The sequence below is a fragment of the Malurus melanocephalus genome, unplaced genomic scaffold (genome assembly GCF_030028575.1).
Source record: "Malurus melanocephalus ecotype Western Australia unplaced genomic scaffold, MMel_1.1 scaffold_83, whole genome shotgun sequence".
NCBI lineage: Eukaryota > Metazoa > Chordata > Aves > Passeriformes > Maluridae > Malurus > Malurus melanocephalus.
In genome coordinates this window covers 1,026,008-1,050,113 of record NW_026623315.1, presented here as the reverse complement: position 1 = coordinate 1,050,113, position 24,106 = coordinate 1,026,008, and the positions used below count along the sequence as shown (strand labels likewise).

The following is a 24,106-nucleotide window of genomic DNA, read 5'->3' as shown; positions in this document are numbered from 1 at the left end:
TAACTAAAAAACAGGGAACTGGCAAAATCCTACAGACAGTGGAATTCAAGTCTGATGAAAATCCAGACAAATGACTCAAGCTTAAATACATTCCAAATCTATTAAGTGCCTAAGAAGGACATTCGTATTGAGCACACAATAGAAAAAGCACAACTGAAATTCTTATGATAAACCTGCTCTCTCTTTATTTATCTTTCTTTAAATCATGTATGATGCATAATGTTCATAATATTAACTGATCTGATTTYTATTTCTACTGCCATTTAAAGAAATTCAGTTCCAATGGAAATTTGCAAACTGACAAAAATAATCTCAAAGTAAGGATATASTTGAACATCCCAGACAAAGTAAGAGACAGAACAACTAAAATGAAASAAATTAGTATGATACATAGCTCTAGAAGAATAGTTCAAAACAGCAKATTAATCAATTCCATTTTAAATCATGGAAACCATCCTTATTTGTGAGATGGTACTCTGAAGTCAACCTACTGTGAAGRGTTACAGTATAGGCATTGTTGACATTTAAATCTTAATGAGGGTTTCGACTTAGCAAACAAACTACAATTTACTTTACCTACTCCCAACCTAAAACCCAAGAAATAAAAGTGAAACAAGGGACAAAATAAAATGCAAAACTTAGAGAAGTACAAGGTAACATCTTGATAACTCTGACCACAATATGAGCAATCAAGTTCTGTAGGAATCCTATATTAGATTATTATACAATAGATATTTAAGGAAAAAGCTTAAACAGTCTGCGAAGAACARCAAATAAAACACTACAGAAAGAAATCAAGTCTTATACAGGAAAGTGTTTGAGCTCTCTTTACAATATTTATCTAACTGTTTTGAGTACAGCAACACAGATCTGTGTAGAGTTATTTAACATTAAGTGTGTACGCCAGCAACTATTTTCAAGCTACTTCAAAACGCCTCCTTCAAATATTAATCTCTCACATTTTGAGGTTAATAGACTGCAAAAATGAGCTTTAGCAAAAATCCTTTGTGAATAAAGTGGGTRCATTTAAAAGTCTGTCACAGACACACTTGTAATTCCTGCACAGCTGCGCTGTAATTGCCAGTCATAACAGAAACAGCAACTTTATCTGTTCAATGTAGAAATATTTAYTTAACAGGAACTCCAGCAGCATAAACAACTCTCTACAGGAACTTCTCATTTTGAGTCCTACTTGGTAAACATATATTGATAGCCTATGGCAACTTCACTTGAGAAAAATCTCTATGACAGATTCTTTCCTGAAAAGTACACTTGCCATTTAAAAGCTTCTCTGGTACTTTTATCCTCTGAAGTCCAATTCACAAACCACCAAACACTTCTGCATTAAATATAAATAYAGTTTTTGGAGGATTCTATTCCATTAAACTTTAGATCAAGATTTGCCAAACTCTCCTTCCATCGTGTCTTCAGATATGGAAAGAAAGTTAAAAATGTGTATGTTTTAGTAATCAAAATAGTGTTTTTTAAACTATCTTAGAGAATAGGTGATACTTTTCTTTTAGGAATGCTGCTCCTAAACTAATCTTCTGGAAAAATCAAAATGCAGAAGAGCAATATTAAAGCAGTGTGTGTTTTATAAATCTAGCAAAGTGAGCATTGTCAAACAAAGGCTCTGAAAGCTGCATGCATCAGGATGATGACCTCTATCTTTTGAGATTTTTAATTTATTTTTATMGTCCAATTCTGAGCAAAGTTCTGCTCACAGAAACAAGTTATGATTATCTGCAATTGTAGGGGTTTTGGTACTAATGAAACAACTGCYAACATGATTAAGGAGTAAGAAAGCAAACTGTAGGTGGGTGTCATTGTAATATTTCCAGAGCTGCGTAACTCTTCTATGGTTTGAGTTTACTAATTTACTTTTAGGAAAGTGCATGCTTCACYAAAAATTGTACACCAGGATGAATATAAATGATGGTTTTATTAGTCCTCCATTAAAATTTAACCTCTTGGTTAAATTTGGCTGTATACTGCAGCCAAATTTCCATATGGGCTGCATCCTTTCACATTGGATGTTCTTTATTTGCACAAAAAGACTTTCAAAGTTAGGTTAAAATTAGATTAGAATTAGATCAGTAGGCTTCTTCTTGACAAGCAAGGGGTCTGTGTTGCTCAACTCTTCTTTCAAATTGTCTCATATCTCAAAATTGGAGCAATACAGAGTGTGTCCTAATGCCTGGGGTTTTGTTTTTCTTCTGGACGACAGTGGTCTTTTAAGAGTTGGTAAGAGGCAGAGAAAAGGGCACATTTTTTCAACAGATAAATTCTAACTAAATAATTCTACAGTTATTAGTCTACTAATAATTAATTATTTGTTGTTGTTGTCTACTAATTACTTGTTGTAATACAAATGCATCGTGTCTGGAATAGTGGAAGTTCAAACACTTCACATGTTTCTGTAGAAGCTGTTCCTGAATCCTGAATTTTAGTGAGACTTTTTTCATATTAATTTTCTCTTTAGCTTGACTTCTTATGACCATTGATCCCTTCTGGGAACCGATGAAAGAAATTATTGTATCCACTACCTGAATGGAGTCAATGGCTTGACTTCTTTTGTTGCTAGCTTCAGAGGTTTGTTGATTTTTAGCACTGAAATCATCTAACACTTCATCTTTCTTCTTCTCACTATCTTCTCACCAGTTAGTCAGGAAAACTGAGGGGTCTTACAGATGTTGTCAAAGCTGTCTGCAGGCAAGARAATACACCAGGAGTTGTGCATCTTGCTGAAGATGCACAAAAGCTTGGATGGATTTAGCAAATAATATAAAGGCCTCCGTGCCTTTATATTATACTGCTGGTTGCTACACATCCAGCAGTAGGTCTGCCACACGTGAACTCTAAAATTGGGTCGAGCAAGATAATTTTTCACATGGGGAAGAGGAATCAGACCTTGTTATACTCAGTCTGGAGGAAAAAGCAGATAAAAAAAACATGCTAAAACAAGATTATTGAAACTTCTCATTGCATCTCAGCCCATATTCCATTTCTGTATCACTGACATTCTTGGGGAGGAGCTTTCCATCTTTTGCTATTTCTTTTATTATGTTACCAATACATTATGAAATACTGACAAATAAGCATGTGTTTCCAAAATCTGTGAAATATGGAACCACACCCCCTCAAATACTTTAWATCTGGGGAAAAAAAACCAACATGACAAAGTTTGTTTCCTATTTAAATTCTTGCATTACTTTATATCTACACACCACTGTCTTTAAACTTAGTTCTGTTGCTTCAAGTTGTGAAATTTCTATTCTCCCAAAACACACAGGTGAGGACAGAGACAATAGTGGCAAACTGGACTTGGATAGTCAACTTTGAATTCGCTAGAAGTTTTCTGTTTTTTTTCTTAAGACAGTAGCTTGGGCAAAGTTCATTTACTCCTCCATTGTTTTTACAGGTTTGACTTATGATCTGTTTAGTTTTGAGGTATCTAAACCATATTTGCCCTTTATCAAACTTTCACTTCATTGAAAAAGTCAAAAGATGATGAGTGACATAAATCATGTAATCTTCATGCTCCTTTAGTCTAGCCTATTTTAACGCAAAGCAAGTCTCTCACTACCTGGGCAAATGTGAGACAATACTGGTATATTCTTCATCTCAGAATTAAGACAAAGCATCTCACCATTAACTAAATGAAAAWAATTCCATCTGAAAAAATGACTACTCTAAAAATCATTTTTTTTTCTAGGATCTTGTAAAAAGAAAAAATCATATGATGTCTTCTGTATGATATCTCTATCTACCTGTGTGACATGATGTCTCCGTAACTTCCAGCAAACACATTATACAGATTATACAACAGCACAGTATGTGAATTGCTATAGGTTATCCAGTAATGACCAAAACATGATCCATGATTGCAACTAGAACCAAGAACAGCCACCAACAGCTTCAGAACCAAAAGCAGTCTCACAACTGGTTCCCCCATGCTTCCCTCAAAAAACAAAATTAGATTGGTGACTAGATSTTGATGCATGCTCTCAGAAACATTTCTGACCATGAGATCTAAGGGAAATTACGAATTTAGCTGCATACCATTGCTACATGTTCAATATAAACAGAGAGCTTCATAAAATTATTGGGAGTAATTAATTTTCTCAGAAAATGCCATGATCTATGGTTAGATACAACGCTACTAACATGGCACTACAGTATTTATAACAAAAGTATCATAGCTTTGAACCAATGCCAGACAAACAGAAAGTAAAAACAATAAACATGCAACTTTTAATTCTATAAACCCCATCCTGTTACATAATAGAAATGTAATAATCTAATTATGCTGAACCAGAGATGTTGTTTTAGTAGATAAGCAATTCCAGCAGAATCATAGAACAGTTTGGGTTGGAAGGGATTTTCAAGATCCTCCAGCTCCACAGGCAGGGACACTTTCCACTAGAGCATGTTGCTCGAAGGCCCATCCCTTGAAAACTTCCATGGATGGGGAGTACACAACCTGCTCCTGTGCATCGCCACCCTTATGGCAAAGAATTTTTTCCTATTATCTAATCTAAACCTACTCTCCTTCAATTTAAGGCCACTCCCCCTTGATCTAACCCTATGCCCTCATGAAAAAAAYCCCTCTCCATACTTCTTGTAAACCCTTTCACTGGAAGGCTGGATGGCAAGAGTCTGARGATGTTTCAATTAGGACAAAATGTCAAGGGAATTCTCCATTGACAATAAACTTCTTTAAATGAAATAAAGAAATCAAAAGCAAAAGAGAGAGCCACTGATTATGTATTTTGAGTGTTAAGACCTCTTGCTGAACAACATCGCTGTTACCACTGTAATGCATCACTCTTGTCATTAAGCAGTTTAGATGACAACTGATCTCAACTCCTGGCATGCAGCACATACYCAGTAATTACTACTATACTAAAATAGCTCTTTGTTCCTGAACTAGACAGATCACCCTAACAAAGAGAAAGTTTAGAGGTCCCCAGCACAACATTAATAGAGAAAGATGTCTGATAACAGAAGCTTACTTAATTTATCAAACAAAGAGTATGTCTCCTGGRATAACCGAAGTACGGTGCAGGATATACAAACTGCTTTAAAAGGAGGTGATATATACTGGAAGCAAATTAATCAAAGCAGAACACAGTTCTGCCTTGACTAATTTACACCAAGAAATAAGATCCCTAAGTAGGCCTCTGCTTACAACAGAGAGAGCACACTGAAGATTAACGTCAGGATCTCCAATACCAGCAGAAAAAAATAAGATGAATGCTCAAGTTGAAACAAATTCTCAAAACTTTTTAATTAAAATATATCTAACTGATAGATATGTCAGATTCTCCATCAGCATAAGGTTTTTACCAAGATTGAATGCTTGATCTGAGCTTGATACAAGTTTCAGGGAATACAATCGAACAAAACAAGAATACAACAATTCTGTCTATCTTTTGAACTTTTACAATTCACAATGCACACCAAACCTATTTCTACATAATTCTGTTAAATTAATTTTATGCCACCTGGAAGAAATAGAGAAAGCTTTATTTTTTGAAAACCATTACTATTGCAAACCAGCAGAAGCAAGTCTGTTAAAAAACCCTACAGGTTTTTTTTTTATCAAACCCTACAAAACCAGTGAATTATAAAAAAATTTGAGATACAATTGTGCAGAGCTTCTTCTGATAGTCTTTTAAAGTGGAAAGCATCAGATAAAGATATATTATAGAGTTTCAATAATCCATAAAAGTTTCAAACAGACCACATTATGCCTTTCTTTCTCAGACCAACAGAATATTGGCACTTTTCTACCCAGAGAATTCACTGTGAGGAATCACATGAATTAAGCTACAAATGAAGACCTCTAGACAGTGGTGAAATTTGCCTTCAGCTTGCTATTTTTGCCGTAACCCAGTCTTTTCTGCAAATAAAACTAACTGCAGAAAGAAAATTATTACCAGACACTTCAAGGAACTGTGATAGTCCATACAGTAGTGGCGAGATGATGTCTATGGTCTTCAAATTGCTTCTTTTGTCCAAGTTACTTAACATTTGATCTTTTGCTTTTAGACATTCCAATATTGCCAAATAATCAGTTACTCTACTTTTAAGGGTCACAAATAAAATTAGAAACAGTTGCAGTAACTTAGTGTCTTACCAGGGTAGGTTGAGGTTGGACATTGTAATGGGCTGCCTAGGGAGGGGATGGAGTTGTTCAGGAAACAACTGGATGTGGCACCAAGTTGGTCAAAGGCTTGGCACCATGATCTTGGAAGTCATTTCAAATCTTAGTGCTTCTATRATTCTAGCTATCTCTGAAAAGACTCTTGAAAGCAGGCTAGCAGGCAGAGCACTGATAATTTCCATATCAAAACATACTATCAAAGAATGTTCAAGGTACTTGAACCATGCTCTTACTTCTCTTATTGTCCAGCTGGGTCAYGTACACATGTGTGAGCAAAGGACATTGACAGGAATCGGGCACCACTACTCCATTTTTAACCCTTCTCCCTAATACAGGACTTTYCCTGTGTAGGGAAGAATGAGAATCTCATTTCATCACGTTCTTCCACTYACTTGACAATTTTATGTTACCTTCAACCAAATTAAACTTCAGGTAAGACGGACCTTTTTTACTGAAAAATTATGGGGTTACTGGGAAAAGCTGAAAGCGCCTTCCTTTTATTTTGGCAATGAACACTTCTTTTAGTGTTAGATGCTTCACTGTACCAGAAGAGTCTTTCTGAATGGTTCTGTTGCATGGCATTGRTTGAAATAGAAGAAAGACTTATTTATTAGTTTTGATCATTAAAAAAAGTTAGTAAATGTCATTTATGTAATTTTCCAAGCTGGAAAAAAGGTAACAAATTTTGTGTGTTTTTCTCTCTAAAACTACTTATCTGCAGATGAATTATCCACCTTGTTTCTAAAAAGGAGGGGAATCAACATGATATATCTGCTGTAAACTTGTCTCTTCACAAAAATAACGAATACAGTAATATGGTTCCAAGTTATCCATCACCACTGTCCATTGCTTTGTGGTGGTTTTGTGGGATTTTGTTCATTTATTAGGTTTGGGGTGGGGTTTGCTTRTTTGCTTAAGAAATTTTAACAAAATGATAATTTGTACTAGCCTCTAGCAAACAAGAAAAYATAAAATATTTCAGCCTATTTTTAAATATTTCAGTCTGGCAGTTGGAGCCTTGCATTTAAAAAGGGGTTACAATGACAAGTGGAATATAGAGAATATAAGGCACAAAAAATAATTCCAGATGTTTTTACTGCAATTAAGAGCTAGGTTGGATTAATTACAAGAATTAAATTGACAATTTGAAATAAACTCTTAAAATTAGGGTTCATAAAAATTGCTCTTCACAAAGACACAATTATTAGCTCAAAGCTTCAAAACTACTGGATATCAATGGAAAATTCAGAGAAAAATTTTTTTACTGTCAGTCAGGACAGAATGAATCCTGCTGGCATTACAGAAATAACCTTAATTTTGATTCTGAGAGTTTAATCTCAGTAAAGGATTCTTTGCACAAAATGGTATTTTCTACATTACTCAAGAACTCTACAGTAAAATCGATTTGGTATCATGCATAAAACCTAGYAGGCTATCTAGTCTTGCCCAAATAATCTTTTCTTTTTTTCATGATTTACATTCAGATCATCTTCTTACAGAAAGCAGAGACACKTTTGTTAGTAACTCCTGTGACTTTTACAGGTACTTCATGAGTTTTTTCTGACACCATTTCTTTTTCATCATTGCCTTAAAGTATATTTTTCAACTTTATCGAATCAACACAGTAAAGTGGTAAATTTATGGTCCCTAATGTAAGCTAATTACTATAAATCACAGAGTCACTTAAAATATGCATTTTCCCCCTCCAGGCATATTTTTCTTCCAAATTACAACTTCAATAAAAATTTAAGATCTAATACAGACAGTCACATGGTTGGTATGACTGCAAACATAAATAGAGAAATGAACTTCATCGACACCAGTTTATAGCTGCTACCATAAACTATAGTAACACAAATGTGACTATGACAAGCAAGGGATGATTCTGAGCAATGAAGCACCTGTATGTCATTATTTGGGAACATCAGGAGAACTATGAAAATATTTACTCTTCAGTAAAGTTGCTGTTGATGGCTGTACCGCCAAGGGCCCTCCATCAGTCTTAAAGTCAGAATGTTCGTATCGACAGACATATTTTCCCTTTGTAATGTCTTAAACAAAGAAAGCATTAATAGCTTAATGATCAGACATACAAGCCATCAGTCAATCCAGACACCATGCAACCATTATATCAAAACTACCCCGTGTAGCATGAACCCTTTGAACCCTTTAAATTAGTCTGGACAAATTCCCTGCTTTCCCAAATGGATTTCCTATTGTAAACATACACTTTATCGCAAACYTGGCATTTTTCAAGTGTCTTTTTCTATTCAGAAAACCCAGCTTGGTAAAGGATAATCACTGGAAAACACCCMTTAGAAATTTTTWAAWTTTTTTTWAAATTATTTCAGATTTCATAGTACTTCAAATTGCTCTCAGCCCCTGTTATGACCTAATAACAAATATGTTGGTCTTGCAGAACAGTGGCCAACTCTCCTGAAAAAAAAAATGAATCGTGTAACAAAATCTCTGATATATTATTAACATTATTAACAAATCATGGATTCTTTTGTCTTCAAAAGCATCCTAAAGTATTTTTCTATCATATATTTCAACCCTTAGAAAAACATAGAACTCAAAACCATTATACATTTGAAAGATAGTTTGCATGCAGCTGTAATGCTCTGAAAACAGTTATAACATATACTTGTATATTTTGAATACAGATTTTATTTTAGTCCTACAGTAACAAAGTACATCGGACAAAACCGCACATAACTTCCAGGCAAACATTTTCTTCAGTTTTGCCACCAAATTYTTAGTGGCTTCATTAGCAGAAAAATTAGCTCATTTACCCCAMTGAGACCTGAGAGATCCCCTTCAATTTCTGGTATTATACTTCCACAACTGTGCAGCATTCATTAAATAACTGGTCCTTGTATTTCCAACACTGAACAAGAGCAACCCTTTTAGTCAGTTTTATCACAGCAAAGCTGTTAAAGTGCTAGCTAGAAATTTATTGCCAGAAAAAAATACRATGCCAAATATCTGTTATTCCCTGAAAATATGCAAGTTTGCAGTATTTCTTCCACTATATCTCTGTAGGTAAGAAAACCCAAATTTTATTTATTCTTAGAAAAAAGTTTTCAGCAACAGAAACCATTTAGCAGTCTGAAAAAAAATTGTGACACAATGGGAACACAGAACACAACTTTCATATTTGCTAAATATCTGACTGAAGTGATTGCCAGGTCTAGAAAACAAGATAAAATCCGTTCTAAGTGAAATGGCATGTATGAGAATAATGTTGATGTTATGGTAAAAGAGGCATTTCTTTTTATGCTAACAGTGTATTCCAAATATTTTCCTTTTATTAAGGAAACACTTCCATAGTTTAGTGCTCACAGGGCAGAAAACATTCTGGAGATGTAGACTGCATCAAAACTGTCTTCTAACACATTCCCTCCAAATAAAAATACAACAAACCATTGTGTAGAATTGTTTGAAGAGTAAATAAAACTCTTCAGAGTATTTTCTTTCACCAGTGTTCCACTCGACTGCTTGCAAGGAAACCTGAACACCAGCTAGGAGCTTCTGTCTGTAAATATCATTGGTATGTCAGAAGATTTCCCCACTCCCTGACTAAGCTTCTTAAATTACATTCAGATTTCTGTGGTAGCATAACAACTTCAATATGGCACATCATTCAGTATTTCRTAAAGATTTTGTTTCTATTTCCACCACCAGTTATTGTTGGTTTATATTTTTCATCCTGACTGCTCTGCAGGATGTACATCCTTACAATGTTTACGCAAAGTCTTAAAGCTTTAACATAGAATATTGTTAAGCACCATGCTAAAACCACATCAGGATATATGCTGAAGCTATATCCTGCATTACAGGATACACAACAAATTTTAGCATATTTTATCAAAATTTGTGTCAAAGCAACCAAATTCCCAATGGCTAAATAAAAAGTAATCAAAAGAAAAAGCAAAAAAAAAAGATGGTTGGTTGGGCTTTTACGATATTCATAGGAATTTCCTTYGAATTCAATTCATGGGAATGCATGTTCCTCAGTTGTGAAGTTTGATTTTCCAAATTTAAATGAGAGCTAAATCCAAAACAAATYTCAACAAAACTGTTTTGCTTTGCCTGCTATGAGTCAATATCATCTAAAATGCCAAAATATTTTTTGCCTCCCAGGTGGAAATGGTAGAAGATCCCAGATTCACTCTGAACCCAGCATAAGCTTTCTAAAAGTATTCTAAGTATTCTGGGYATGCACCAAAATCTGGATTCACTGCACATTGCAAAAATCCTGTGAATTAAATGCAAATTAAAATTAATGTGTACTGAAGATAATTCTTGAAACTAACTGGGGATCAACTCTTAATTAAGTTCAGAACATTCCTTAATTCAACTAAAGCAGAGTTTAGCTGTGGACCTTAGGCATAGATATAAAAAAGCATTCTTTTTCTTCATAGACCATTCTCCAAATTTTAACCACAATCTCACCTGGTCACACTCAYTAAATCAGAGCAGAATTGGCAAGACATCTACACAATGCAGAACTATATAGAGCACGATTTGGAGCACAAGAACATTATCTGTTCACAGTATTTTGTATAGATAACTTTCATCCACTATATAAACATCATAAATACACTGAGTACGAAGTATGGCAAATGCTTAATCGATTAAATATATATAATGAATTTATTGTGTTTTAGCTGCCTGTATTTTATATTTCTATTGAAACATGGATATGTATGTTATAGAGCATTGATATTAGAGTCTTCAAAAAACTGGGGGTATTATTCTGTTTGTCGTAACTACTGGACAGAAGGTAAAAATCCGCTAAATTTATGTGAGACACTCCTACTTGGCTTGATAAGGAAAGGTTAAGCAGAATTTAACTGGTACCATCTGTATCTTCTATTGAAACATTCTATTCTTTTCCTGTGAAATAAATGTAGTTTGCATCAAACACCTACTTGATAAAGCTACTTAAATTACGTCAAAGGACAGTCTTCAGCAAAGTACAGGGAGAAATATGGAAATTTGAGGGCTTAAAGCTCTGTGAATGAGAATTTTTCAAGAAGCTCTYACGGATTCTTACCAGTTCTTGTGTATCTTCTGCTAATGGCAAAAACGTAGCTTCCAAAATAGCAACTTGATCAGGGCTGAGCTTCTGCCACAAACTAATTAGCATAATCACCAGATGGGTGGCACTTTTCAACTTTGCAAATGCCTGGAACATGTTGGCTTGATTTTCTTCAGCTGCATCTGCTAGAGCTATTACCTGYGAAAATTACAAACATCTGTTAAATATAATTGTACTATCCATGAACACTCAACACTGAAATTACCTTTGGCACACTCTTGTTTTCCTTTAGAAGATCCTGAGGAATTCTGTTTTCCATAAACACAAACCACAGAGCATTAAATGAGTTATCATTTATCTAGATTTTTCTTTTGCATACCCAAGGCAATTTCAAGTCCATATGGCAATGGGATTAATCTATCTAATATAATCAGTAGAGAAAGGATTTTGTTKAGAGCATATTTTTAAGGCATTCCTGAAATTAATCCCCATCATATCACATAATATATGTGACAACAAACTAACTTTCAGGTTCATACCACACAGCAATTTCCATTTGACCAGCAAGTCTACTGTATTAATCAAAAACAACACATTGCTTTTATGCAATTAAAAGGTAGTATAATTATTTCCCTTGGAACAACACTGCCATCTGTTAATTTATTAATTCTCATGTCTCTCCATGTTTTGCACTTTCTTCAGCTTTTATGCCAAAATGTAAACATTATGGATCATGTTCATGAAGGCAATATCACTTTAAGTGCCAGACATTATGAAAGAATTTTCAAAATAAAAGTAACAGATTCACTTCTTTTAATATGGTAAAATGGTTTTGCTGAGTACTTCAAGCTGGGGGGAAACAGAAAAGCTATTATATGATATTCTACTCAGTTCAGAAATAACTTGTCATTGTATTTAATATTGTCAACTCACAGCATTAAAAAAAAAGATATTTTGAAAAATATTTCTATGGATGTCTTCTTTCTTGAAATAGAATGTTTAGACATTTTCCACCACTGGTGAAAAGACGACAATGATTTCAATAGGCAATTGCTATAACGTCAACATGACATGAGATTTTCCACAGCATTTGTACTGAAGTACTTCAAGAGAAGGAAAGGAACAAAGGTTAGGGGCTTATCCGGGGGGAGCACAACTCAGGAGACCTRTTCTCCTGAGTGCCACTACATCTCCGTGCTGCCCGAATAACACTTGGCTTACAGAAGCGTTGACTATCTTATTGTCATTTAAATCAACACAAAGCACTTCCCTCAACCACTTTCTGTTTATTTATCTGCAGGATGGGCTAATAGGTGCTTGACTGGAGTTGTGAAAAGCCTCACAGAAATGCAGTTAAAGTGCAATTAGTATTACAACGGAATTTACAAAATAAAACTTGCAGAGCCTGATCCATTAACATTTTGGCAACAGCAAGAGAATACTATATGATGCATCTTCAGCAGGGAAAGAGAGCCAACCAGCTGTTAGCATTTGGTGGAGGAAAACTATTTTTAATCAGCAATGCTGGCATTAGGGATATGTGTCTGTGTTCCCTCCAAGCTCCCATGTGACTGGGAAGATAAAGAAAACAGAATTTTAGGGAACTATAAATATGAAATATTTCAAACAAAATGTGTTGATAGCTTTTGGTTTAGATTTTAAAATGYAATCTTTCCAAATAAAGCAGAGAACCCACAGGACTCATGTGTCCAAACCCTACATAAATCAGAGCCAAGTAAAAAAAAATAAACAAACAAAAAGTCYCAGCTAACCATAGGAAGGAGAACCAAKAAACCAAGAAAAAGGAGAACCAAGAAATTAAKCCCAAGCAGTGAAAACCAAYATGACATACTTTAGTCAAAGAGTAATGATATCACCAACAAGTCACTGGTGCACTGTGTTGACATTCAATGCAGTCTGACCAAAGCCCTGATGCTTTCCACACCTACTATTCTGCACAAGGTCAAGTTCCATATCACAGTCACTTTCCAAGAGTTATGGGTGACAAAGCCACCTGATAAGCACAACACCACATAGCAACCTACATCAGCTGTCTCTGAACCCCATCATCAGGAATTGTATTCACCATACAGCTTCACCTTTCTGAGGAGACAAGAAACATCAGTAAAATCTTCCTCAGTCTAACAGGGGCCTTCAAATATCTAATCACCTTTCCTGTCCAATATACCATTGAAAATTTGGGAAGAATAACAAATGGAGATGAATTTTACATGAGGTGTGTTCATTCTATGCTTCCTATAATGTCGTCCCTGATTGGGACAGTACAGTTCAGATTTCCAAGCAAGCCACCTGTACCCTATTRTGGATAATGATCAGGCGATATTAAATCTGCTGAAGATGCAGGCAAATACAGTTACCCTTGTGTGACAACTACCTRAACCCCAGTTACACAGCAAAGGCGAAGGCTACTTTCTAGACTGATGACTAAATTTCCAGGTGGTCTCTCATTCTATGCTTTATTTCAACTGACACACCACTACATACTTCAGAAAAACAAAGAGCATAAAGAGAATTAATTGACATGGCCTTTTACCTTATGGAGCTTTCATTTTAGGATASGTTTTCTTCCCATTTTTATAACATAAACAAAAGAGATGCTCACCTGGCTGTATAAAACAAATATCACAGTACTCCCAAACAATGCCTGATGTACCAAACCCATAACCTATTTTGAAAGCACTTTCATTAAAAACCCTAAGAACAACTATTAAAATGTTTTTCTTTTGCACAAAATTCTAGAGTTCTTATGTACAATAATATAAGACAAATATTATACCAGTGGTAGACCTAAGTTTCTAAAGGAGAAGTGCAATCTTTAAGCACTGCAGGTCACTGCAATTACATCTTTAGGTAACTGCATAYATACAAATTCTACTTTACACTTGCAGAAAAATACAAGGAAGGGAAAAAAGTGTTTCTAAGTACTAATTATTCTGTTAACAGATGAAGTGACCCAATATAGCTTTCTGAGATCTGGAATATCCAGGACAATACAATATGAATTACAACACTATAATGTAGGCACAGGTGAAGTAATTTTTAAAAAGCCTCAAGATTAAAGATGCCTTGACAATACATGGTTACATAGTAAATACTTGATAGGAGGAGGAAAAAAGAAATATTTTCTAATGGAATAAAGTCACTCTAAAAATCTCCCAGGACATCAGGTACAAATTGTAGAAGTGTTCTGGGGCTCTTCATTCAAATACTTACAGAATTTAAGGACGACATTCAGTTCTAACATATGACTTTCATATTTTTAATTATTTTATTTTCACTTAAAGATCTCCATTGATATTTTGCAATAGTTGASGAAGATAAAGGATCAATCTGAGATCCTCATCTCTTCAGACTCAGTCTTGACTTCCCCCTAATTTCCTAATTTTGTTTTCAGTTTTCRTAGCAGCTGTTCAATCTGTTTAGTATCCATTTTATCATCTTTCTAAATAGATATAAAACTTTATGAAAAAGAAAACCTCCCTCTGTCTCACTTTTTCACAGGATAGGTAGCTTCAAATGTAGTTTACATACTAAGATTAGACCAACTGGAAACGACTAAGTAAAAAGTCCATCTATATTACACAACACCTTATCACTGCTTACTTAACATCTTTCTTTCTGCTTCTGTAATATCACAAAGCTTTCAAACAAAGAAAACTAAAAATAAGTTTTCCAAACTTTTATTCTAAAAGTTATGAAAGATAGGAAAGTGTCAGATGCAAGCAAGATTTAGGAGATACTGAAATACTTGGAAGTACAATATTGTATATAACTGATCAAAACTTGCTTTTAATTTATATTGTTTTTAAAATATTTATGAACAGATTCCTACTCTGTTCCAATACATTTAAGCAGGCCAATACATTAAAGAAAAGGCCACTTAAGTTATTACAAAAGCATATTGTAAAAAAAAAAGTTATTACTCTTTAAACAAAGATAATGTTTAAGATTTTTACTAAATTTTATATTCAGTTGCAAAGGTAAGCCAAAATCCCAAATTTTTTAAGTAATCTTGAGAACTTCATACCTCAGCACTATTACAAGGACTTGTCTTCAATAGTTTCCAAGCACAGAGCATTTCTCATGTTTTCAGCATTAAGTGTTTAAGCAGAAAGATGTCTCTCCATGTTTATTTCATTGCTAAGTAGGCCCTGTAAGACGTTGGGCAATTGAAAACTGAAAACTAATCGTAATGCAAGTTTTAAATCCAATCAGAGTTCTCCATCATTAGTGTTTAAGTAGGATATTTTTAGGGCATTGTTTAACACCCAGCAATAACTTCAAAATTAATAATGTCTTTTGAAAAAGGTTAGCAACATAACCCACTCTTTTATATGCAGACATATTTCTTGAGGCAATCATGACCATAATAATGACTCTCTCAGGCTTATTCTAATGATAYAAAAAAATATCCAAGTACAACTACAATTCCAAAAACACAGAATTATTTCTTCTTAGCTGAATAGGAAATTGAAGAAAACTTTGAAAAGAGCAAGAAATGAGCATGAATTTCACAGARCTTTTTTTGAGGTGGTAGTATATTTTCTTGGAGTCCCTAATACCTTCATTGGGACTGAAAACCCTGCCAGATTTTATACCATATCCTGAAATGAAGAAAAGGAAAAGTGACAGACAATTTGGTTTTCTTTTTATTTGTTTAAACAGAAGGGAAAAAAGCCCAGCTACTCACCACTGGTAAAAAATTAGCCAGCTAGTCTTACTGTCATCTAGTCATCTAGTTCTAATACATTGGATTCAGCTTCTAGTAATTTTGAAGYAACTTTACTTTTAGCAGATATAAAGTTTGAAGAAAACAGAATGTTGGCATTTAAAGAATAGAGAATCTGTTTACATGTCACCTATTGCACTTATGAGCAACTGTTGTATATGTTCAGATATTAAAGATATGTTCAGAAAAATATGTTCAGATATTAAAGATAACATCAGAAATTCAATTATTCTGTAAGGAACATAGTGACAATGAAGCTCACAGGTCTCTTCTGGCAATCATTCTTACAGAATAATTTATTGCACACAAATTAATTGATCTGACCCCTTACAACTATTTTGAAGCACAAATCAATCTTCATCTGTTAATTTATAAAAAACAGGAAAAAATGGAGACCTGAGAAATGCCAGCAATGGCTTCTTCATTGCTATTGYCACAGGACATTTACAAGTAGTTTCACCCTTTATCCCATTTTAGAGAAGGAAATACAACTCAGTTGCTAAACTCAAAACAAGATCTAACAGAATTTTTTTAATGGTTTTCAGAAGTCTCCATCACATATCTTAATTCACATAGTATTTGTAAGCATTTGAAGTRAAATATGTTTCTTCTTACAGGCCCCTATGTTTACCTAAATACAGAAAATTCTTAATATTCCTCATTCTAGGAGTAAACCTTTTGGTTTTTTTAAACAGGCAAGACTCAAAGCAGTTTCCAAGATAAAGAAATAGTGATCAGAAGCCTGATTCCCTGTGCAGACCATCTCACTCAACAGCCATTGTGCACAGRGCTTTTGGCAGGTGACTAAAGCTTTCTGGAATGCAGGTAGAGATATCCATGTCAGGGAGCGATCTTTATCAAACAGTCCGTCACCAGGAAGAATAACCATGTTCCTCTCACAAGGGAGCACTTCTAAACACCATGGCGTTCCCACTGAGCACCAAGGGGGACACGAGAGTGCACGTTGGGATTAAATACCTCGGGCCACAATTATCCAGCCCTTATGAGAATGTCTCAGCTTGTGCTAACCGTGACTGAAGTTTTTTGATTGTGGTGCAGGACCACCATGATGACAACACAGCATCAATTCACTAAGCACCAAATGCTCAACTTGCAAGTGAAGCTCAACGTGGTCTTGATCAGAGAAGACAGCAGAGTCAAAAGACACTGCAGCACAGTGATCCATGCTTTTACCTCAATGCAACAGCCACCTCCTGAAAATCTAGTGCCTAACTTGATGAACATGAAATTATCGTGAGTAATTAAWATAGAAATCTGTGCCTCTGGAAACAGGAAGAGTTAGATAAAGAAAATTCTCAGGGCTGTCAGTGGAGCGGTGTTCACTTCAGTTACTTCCATGACAGAATTATCACCAACAGCTCTACTGCACCTTTCTAAATTGAATTTTGTCACAAAGCAGCACCATCTAGAAGCATAAAAAAGGTTCCACATTATGATGACAGTCAACTCAAACTCTGTACAAGAGCCAAATATATGTACTGTTTAAATTCAGAACCCTCTTTTGAAACTTCACAAACATCAAAGCTGTGTCTTATCTCCACAAAACCAAAGTGACAGTAGAGAGAGATTATTGTCACAGAGACTCATACTGCATCATTTATTTTAATTCAATGATGTCAGCAAGAAAATCTTAGGGGATAAAGAAAACRTGTCAGCTATACAATGGCATAGTAGTATGAATACAGTCAGTTCAAAAGGAAAAATAAATCTCCAGCTTTTAAATTTTTCTTCTTTAGAATACTCAATAAGAAAATAGGCTTTGTCTTCAGAAGTCCCTCTACCAAGATTTTATCTACACTATTACAGTCTAAATAGAATTTTTTTTAATTACTGCAAAATATTTAGTGGGTTCAAAACCCCAGGCCCCTGAGTGCATTATCCAAAAGTACTTGATTACTAATATATTTCAATCCAAATTAAAACCCTGACAGATCAATGTCACCCTGTTATATAGGATTTTTCTATTTTGTTTGGACTAAGTACATAAACAACATATGCCAGCTAAATCCAAGCATGAAGACCACTTGGTTAGCTCTACTTCAAATTAGTACTATCTAACTGACGTACACAAATTCATATTCCTTTGGTTCTAAACATGCAGCTCTTCATATGCATAAATCAATTTCGAACTTTTTTCTGTCTCTATAGTCATACTAATATAGTGGCAAAAACCTGCTTGTTTGCATCACTATTGCCAGCCYACACTTATTTGAACACATCTTAGTGCTTTATACTGCTGCCCATCCTTATCTGAGCTTCCTTGTGTAAAGCTGCAGGGACAGAAATAAGGAATTCCTTTTGTCTCTGGGGTTCCATCAGCAGTAAGGATTACTGTTAAAATTATTTTAACTTGATTAATATATTTATCTCTGTTTGTCTCTTTTTTCATGTGTTACTGGCTTCTTGGTTTTGGCTGGGCATTTTTAAGGGTTTAGCTCTTTTGAGATACCAGATAAATTAATATGGTCAATAGTAACAACACACAGATGATTATTTAAGCACTTGACACCTACGCTCAATGGCCTATCCACAAGTACATATAACAAGTAGTTTTGCATGTGAGAAACTGATGCAGTGAATAAAAGTAACCAATTCTTCYTTGGTACAACCATTAAATACCAAGATGGGGGGAAAAATTCTTGAAAGAAGGCCACAAACATGTTCCAAAATATATATTATACTTTGTAATGCATTTATAAGTAAGTTTTATATTATAAAATCCAAATTTAAAAGTGGAGTTATAAAATTAGTAGCTTATTCAACTGAAGTAACATCTGTTATAAATTACATAAAACCCAAAAACACAGTGAGTTACAATGAATCCTTTACTGAACCCTTCAAAACAAAAGTTCTAGTCAGGCAAAGGGATGTGCTAAATAACACAGATATGTTACAGAATTTGTGATAGTCAATGAATGCTGAAGACAGAGTTTCACTGTGAAGCTGTAGTTGAATTGGCAGCAATGTGTATAAAATACAGCCAAACATGAGCTAAATGGAGACAGAGAGGTGGAGAGCTTGGTCTGTATTAACAAATACAAGACATAATGTAATGAASACGAAAAAAGATTTTACAATAAAGGAATACATTTTAAACAGTTGAAGTTGCATGCTTCATATGCTTAAACAAACTGCAGACCCAAGTAGTCTAAAAACCAGGAGCCTCAACCTGAAAATTTTTAATTGCCTATCAGTGCAACWAAATTATGGACAGCCAAGAAATCAAAACAAACACATTAGATCATCCTTCTGCAAACATTCATGTACAGTGAAGCTCTATGGGTTAAATAGAAAATTTGTTAACTCTAGTGGAAGCAATAAAGCTATTCAGTAAAGGTAGGATTTCAGCCTATCAAACATCACTACTCTCACTGTCATCATACACACCTAGCGGGAGAAAAAAGTATTTGCAGCATGTTAGGTATCAGGTGATGAGAGTAGTTTTAGAAATCTAGAATAAATCCACAAATTATTCCTTCCCAGAAAGTGTGTAAAACACATCCTCAAACAGCTTCATTTCATATTTATATTTTATTGTAACAGTGAAAAACAAAAATGTGTTGACAAACACGTCTTCAAAAGAGTAATAAAAATAAATCCAAGTAACACATAATATAGATATTTTTCCATTGCATAAAAGAACACAAAGCCTTTCCAGCAAATTCTATTCCAAGAATAAAAGTATCAACATCAAACAAATCAGCAAGCCAGTGAAGATAGTGTTCTAACCTGAATTCTAAACTATTGCTAATCCCACTTGCAATTTTGGCACTTCTGCTTTACACCAAATCACCTGAAAAARTTTCCAAAACTACCCATTCAGCATGAGATAATATGTAATTTTAAGTGATTTAAAATCATTGTGGTTGCAAATAAAATGTCTAGGAGTCAAAGTAAGACTAAAAATGATTAAAYAAAAATTACACATTCTGGAAACAAATTCAAACATAGAAATCAAAGAAAATGGATGGCAGGCTAATTAGATCTCAGACAAACGATAACTCTACTTTCAGAGACTCTCTCATTAAAATTACTTTTCTATTTTAAGGCACTTTATAGAATTTCTTTGTTATTACTAAAATCTTGAGAACACGTGCTAGTACATTTGGAAATAAAACAGCTTCTCAAGTCAATTCCAAAGGTCACAAAATATGAATTGCTTGCTTGAATACTTTGCCTTTGAATTACAAATTTTCCATAATGTCTTCTATTCTTTTTACTGAAAGAGACATAACCATTTCAAAACATAGGAACATCATGATGAAATGCAGGTTTTGTAAAACTCAGTCAGAAAACAGTTTATAAACCTTGAAGAGAATTAAGTAGAGACAGCAGTTCCAGTCTTACTGGATTTACTAGCAAAACAAAAAAAAAAAAAAAAATAAAAAAAAGAAGAAGAAAAAAAGGAAAGATGGGTTCAAAAGCATCAATTAAGAAAGCAAAAATCCATTGTTCGTGCGAGGTGCCACAACAATAAATTTCTCAGCAGACTCTCGTGTTTCTCCATAGATGAAGTATGGCACAGACCACATGAATGCTTGCTTCACAACAACACCCAGCATCCTACTTCATATGATCCTAAACTTCTAAGTCAATGGGTACTGCCATACAAGTTTCATTACATTCAGTGATGTCGTTTCATTTTCTGGAGGCAAGTACTGAAAGACCAAAAATACCCTACTGCCAAGTCACACAGCAGGCAGTCTTAACCTAATGTTGAAGCAGCAAAGAGCTGCCTGAAACCCTCCATCTACAGAAAGAAAACAGAAAAGAAACCACCTGAAGTAACATTTTGTTCAATGGCAACTCTTCAGGTGTTGATGAAAAGAACATATATTTTTAGGTCATCAAATTTGTTGTGCTGCAGATAATGGCCAATGATACTAATTCTTCTGCACACCTGGAACTGCACCTTCTAACTCTCTTCTCTCAAACGGATCAATTAGGAAAATTCCACCTGAAATATCCTGCCAATTCACAAGCACAAAGCCCACAGGTACACAACCAGGTGGAGTTTCCTTTACATGCACACCTGCCTTAGCCACACAAACTCAGGCAATTCATTCTGCCAATTAAACATAAGATTCAGAACTTAGGCATAAATAGAAAAAAAAAATGAAACCAAAAAAAGAAAATATTCATCCCTAAAACTGGTTCATTCTCTGTTCAAAATAAGATGAGCAATAAAACTAGTAATTATTTTAGAGTGTAAAAATCATTTCGTCTGAGGATTATTCTCATAAAGTAAGCATGTCTCACCATAGGCTATGGGTTAGTTTCCAATAAAGTAATTGTGCCATTAAATATGTAGAGTAAGGCTCTACCATTAACCATAACTTTCTGTTTTGTTCTCTTGCTGCACTTCTAAACACAGCTGAAACCATAYGGCTTTCTGACTTTCTTTTCAAAATACATTATTTAATGATGTACTTATAGTCTCCTAGTCTTTGAGTAATGTCACAAAAACAATTCGCAATTGGCAGGATAGGCAAAAGTTCTTCACCTACATCTTTGGAAACACAACTTTTTACCTACTTTCAGTTGGGCGACTACCAACCTGCTCATATCCTTCACYGTAGTTTTTTCTTTAAAATGAATGAAAATATGGAAGAGCCAGTAAACAGCATAATTGAACACCACCCAATACATTTAGCACCAGTTCTCTACCGAAAGAAGAGCTGTGGAAAACTTTCAAGCTTTGAGATACACCCATTTTTGACCTCACCTCACTTCTATTACCTCAGCATGCAGACAGAAACACCAGACAGTTCAGGCCGCCTGAAGTTAAGGGGAAGAATCTCTCACCGTTAAAAACCGTTTGAAGGCAAACTCAAAAAGATTCACAGTTCAATTCAGTTCATTACTGACTAGAAGAAAGCCTTTTTCCATGAAGGAGAAAAGTGACAKCTTACCATCAAATGCACAAGAATTAATGCATTTACATAACAACCTTCCATGCAAACATCTGATTCCTCAACTTCTCCTTCATTCTAACAAGCAGCTTAGTTTATGGAGGAGATAAGACAACAGTCTTTTTTAGGTCCTGTTGACTAAGATTCCCAGTGGGGTAGCTAGAGGTAGGGGAGCTTAGGGTAGAGATAGCAAGTGTCAGGTACAATTCTGTGTCTGAAACGTGATAATTAACCTTGTAACTTTCTCTGGYTCAAATCTAGAAAAATTTCCTCATTTTCTGAGCAGAAGTTTGACRATAATATTGCATAATATTTGGATTAAYAAATAGTACCCTYAATTATGTAGAGCAGGAAAGAGCTYGCTTTTCAACACTAATATATAACCACATGCAAACACACTCCACTAAATTRGTAACAAATGTTCTTACTGATTTTGGCTGAGATAGGCTTTCTGATAAGAAAAGATTTTCCTTTAAAAAAAAAAAGTAATTAAGTAATTTAAATACTTTTCTTATTCCCCTGATGTAATGCAGCTGAAGTTCATGCCCTGGTTCGGTCAAATCTAATAGTTTTAACTTAGTTTCAACTATCACTGGCCATAACAAGATGTATTCAAAAGGGTATTTATGTTTCCTTTATTCTATTGCATGAAAGTTAGGAAAACACATCTGGGTAGAGTACATTCTAGCCACACTGCAGACCAAAAATCCAGATAAATGTTTTGTCTAGAGGCATGATTAAGCAAGTTGGCCAAATATCAGAACAAATTCACTTTGATGTTTTCAGTTGGTGGAGCTCAGAAACGTGACCTAAGTTATACAATTACATCCCCTGAAAGAGTAGCTACCCTGTCTTCCTTTAGCATCTCTCAGGACAGGAGACACRGGGGGAAAGAAGGATTTGCTATGGATGAGGGCAAAATTCAACATGGATTAAATGATAGGAACTTAAGGAAAACCATTTATCAACTTTCATTCGTATTCATGAATAGTTCATATTCATATCTTTTCCAGCACTRCCTCCAGTGCTTGCTTCCACTGTCAGCAACAAATGCCTTGGAGTCTGWTTAGGAGTCCATAAAGAAAGATGGCATTTGAGACTCACACTGCAGGTGCACACAGCTGARATCAGACTGCATTGACAGGCTCCACATAAGCTATTCTTTCTACACTAAAGCTGAGCCACTTGTCAAAAATTAACAGTGAAAATACAAAAAAAATAAATAAAACCTCACATCAGCTGTAGAACAAACTTCCTGAGCTCCACCGATCATGCAAGGAAATACACATTTAGTGTTGCTAAATGATGGGACTGGAGAGAATTATTGAGCACCATTCCTCTGRGAACACCTACTAAAGAGAACCTGCTGCACCATGAGAATATGAACCAAACATGATGTTCTTGACTAAATGGAAAATTCCTAGGGGAATACATAAAACAAAAATAATTCCCCAAAGGAAATAACTCTGTTACAGAGCCTAACATTAAAGCAATTGGAGGAAGAAATACTTGCAACCATCACAGTGCAAAGAAACTATGAAGAACCAGGAAGATATTCACTCTTGTTTTCTTTTGGAGCAAATACAAGAACACAGCAGYTTAAAAGTGAAATCCACAAATACAAATTCTAAAATGAGGTGGCTAGTTTCCCTTAATTTACTTTATAAAACAGTGGAGTTTTAATTTATAAAATTACCTTTTTTTTAAACCATAGAAGATACCTAATTCAGTGTCTTTGACTCCAGAAGACCCTTCTCTGTCTCCACTGACTAGAGAGAAAATCCAACTTCCCTAGCCGAAATCTGCTTTAGTGAACCTCACCCTCCCATATCATAGCAAAGCAATCCCACCTATTCAAGGGATTCCATAGATGACCCTTAGCCATGAAGTCTGTAACAAAACATATGAGAAGTAGAATCAAAAGACATTTTCACCTCATCAGACCAAATCAATTCATTATCAATAAATGTCTTTGCCTCAACTTTATTTAAATGACCAGCTGATGAACAGATTGTAAGCAAGATGCTGCTGTGTTTGAGTATTTCAGTACAAATTTATTCTCCTGACTCAACACTGTATCTGGACCCCTTAAACTACAWAGAAGAGGTGGAAATCTCAGCTTTCTTCTTCCCTAAAAACAGCTATAAGGTTGGAGGAGATTACCAATTTTAAGTTTTACGAAACCAGATATCCTTAATACAGCATTT

General features: G+C 34.8%; 1 protein-coding gene across 1 annotated transcript in view; it reads right to left on the bottom strand.

Moving 5' to 3' along the window:
• BBS9 (Bardet-Biedl syndrome 9) overlaps positions 1-24,106 on the bottom strand; it is a 272,395-nt gene that overhangs the window by 142,745 nt on the left and 105,544 nt on the right. The window contains exon 20 of the mRNA XM_057367718.1: positions 11,232-11,414. Within this exon, the coding sequence (XP_057223701.1) occupies positions 11,232-11,414 (183 nt within the window). The remainder of the gene's footprint in view (positions 1-11,231; positions 11,415-24,106) is intronic.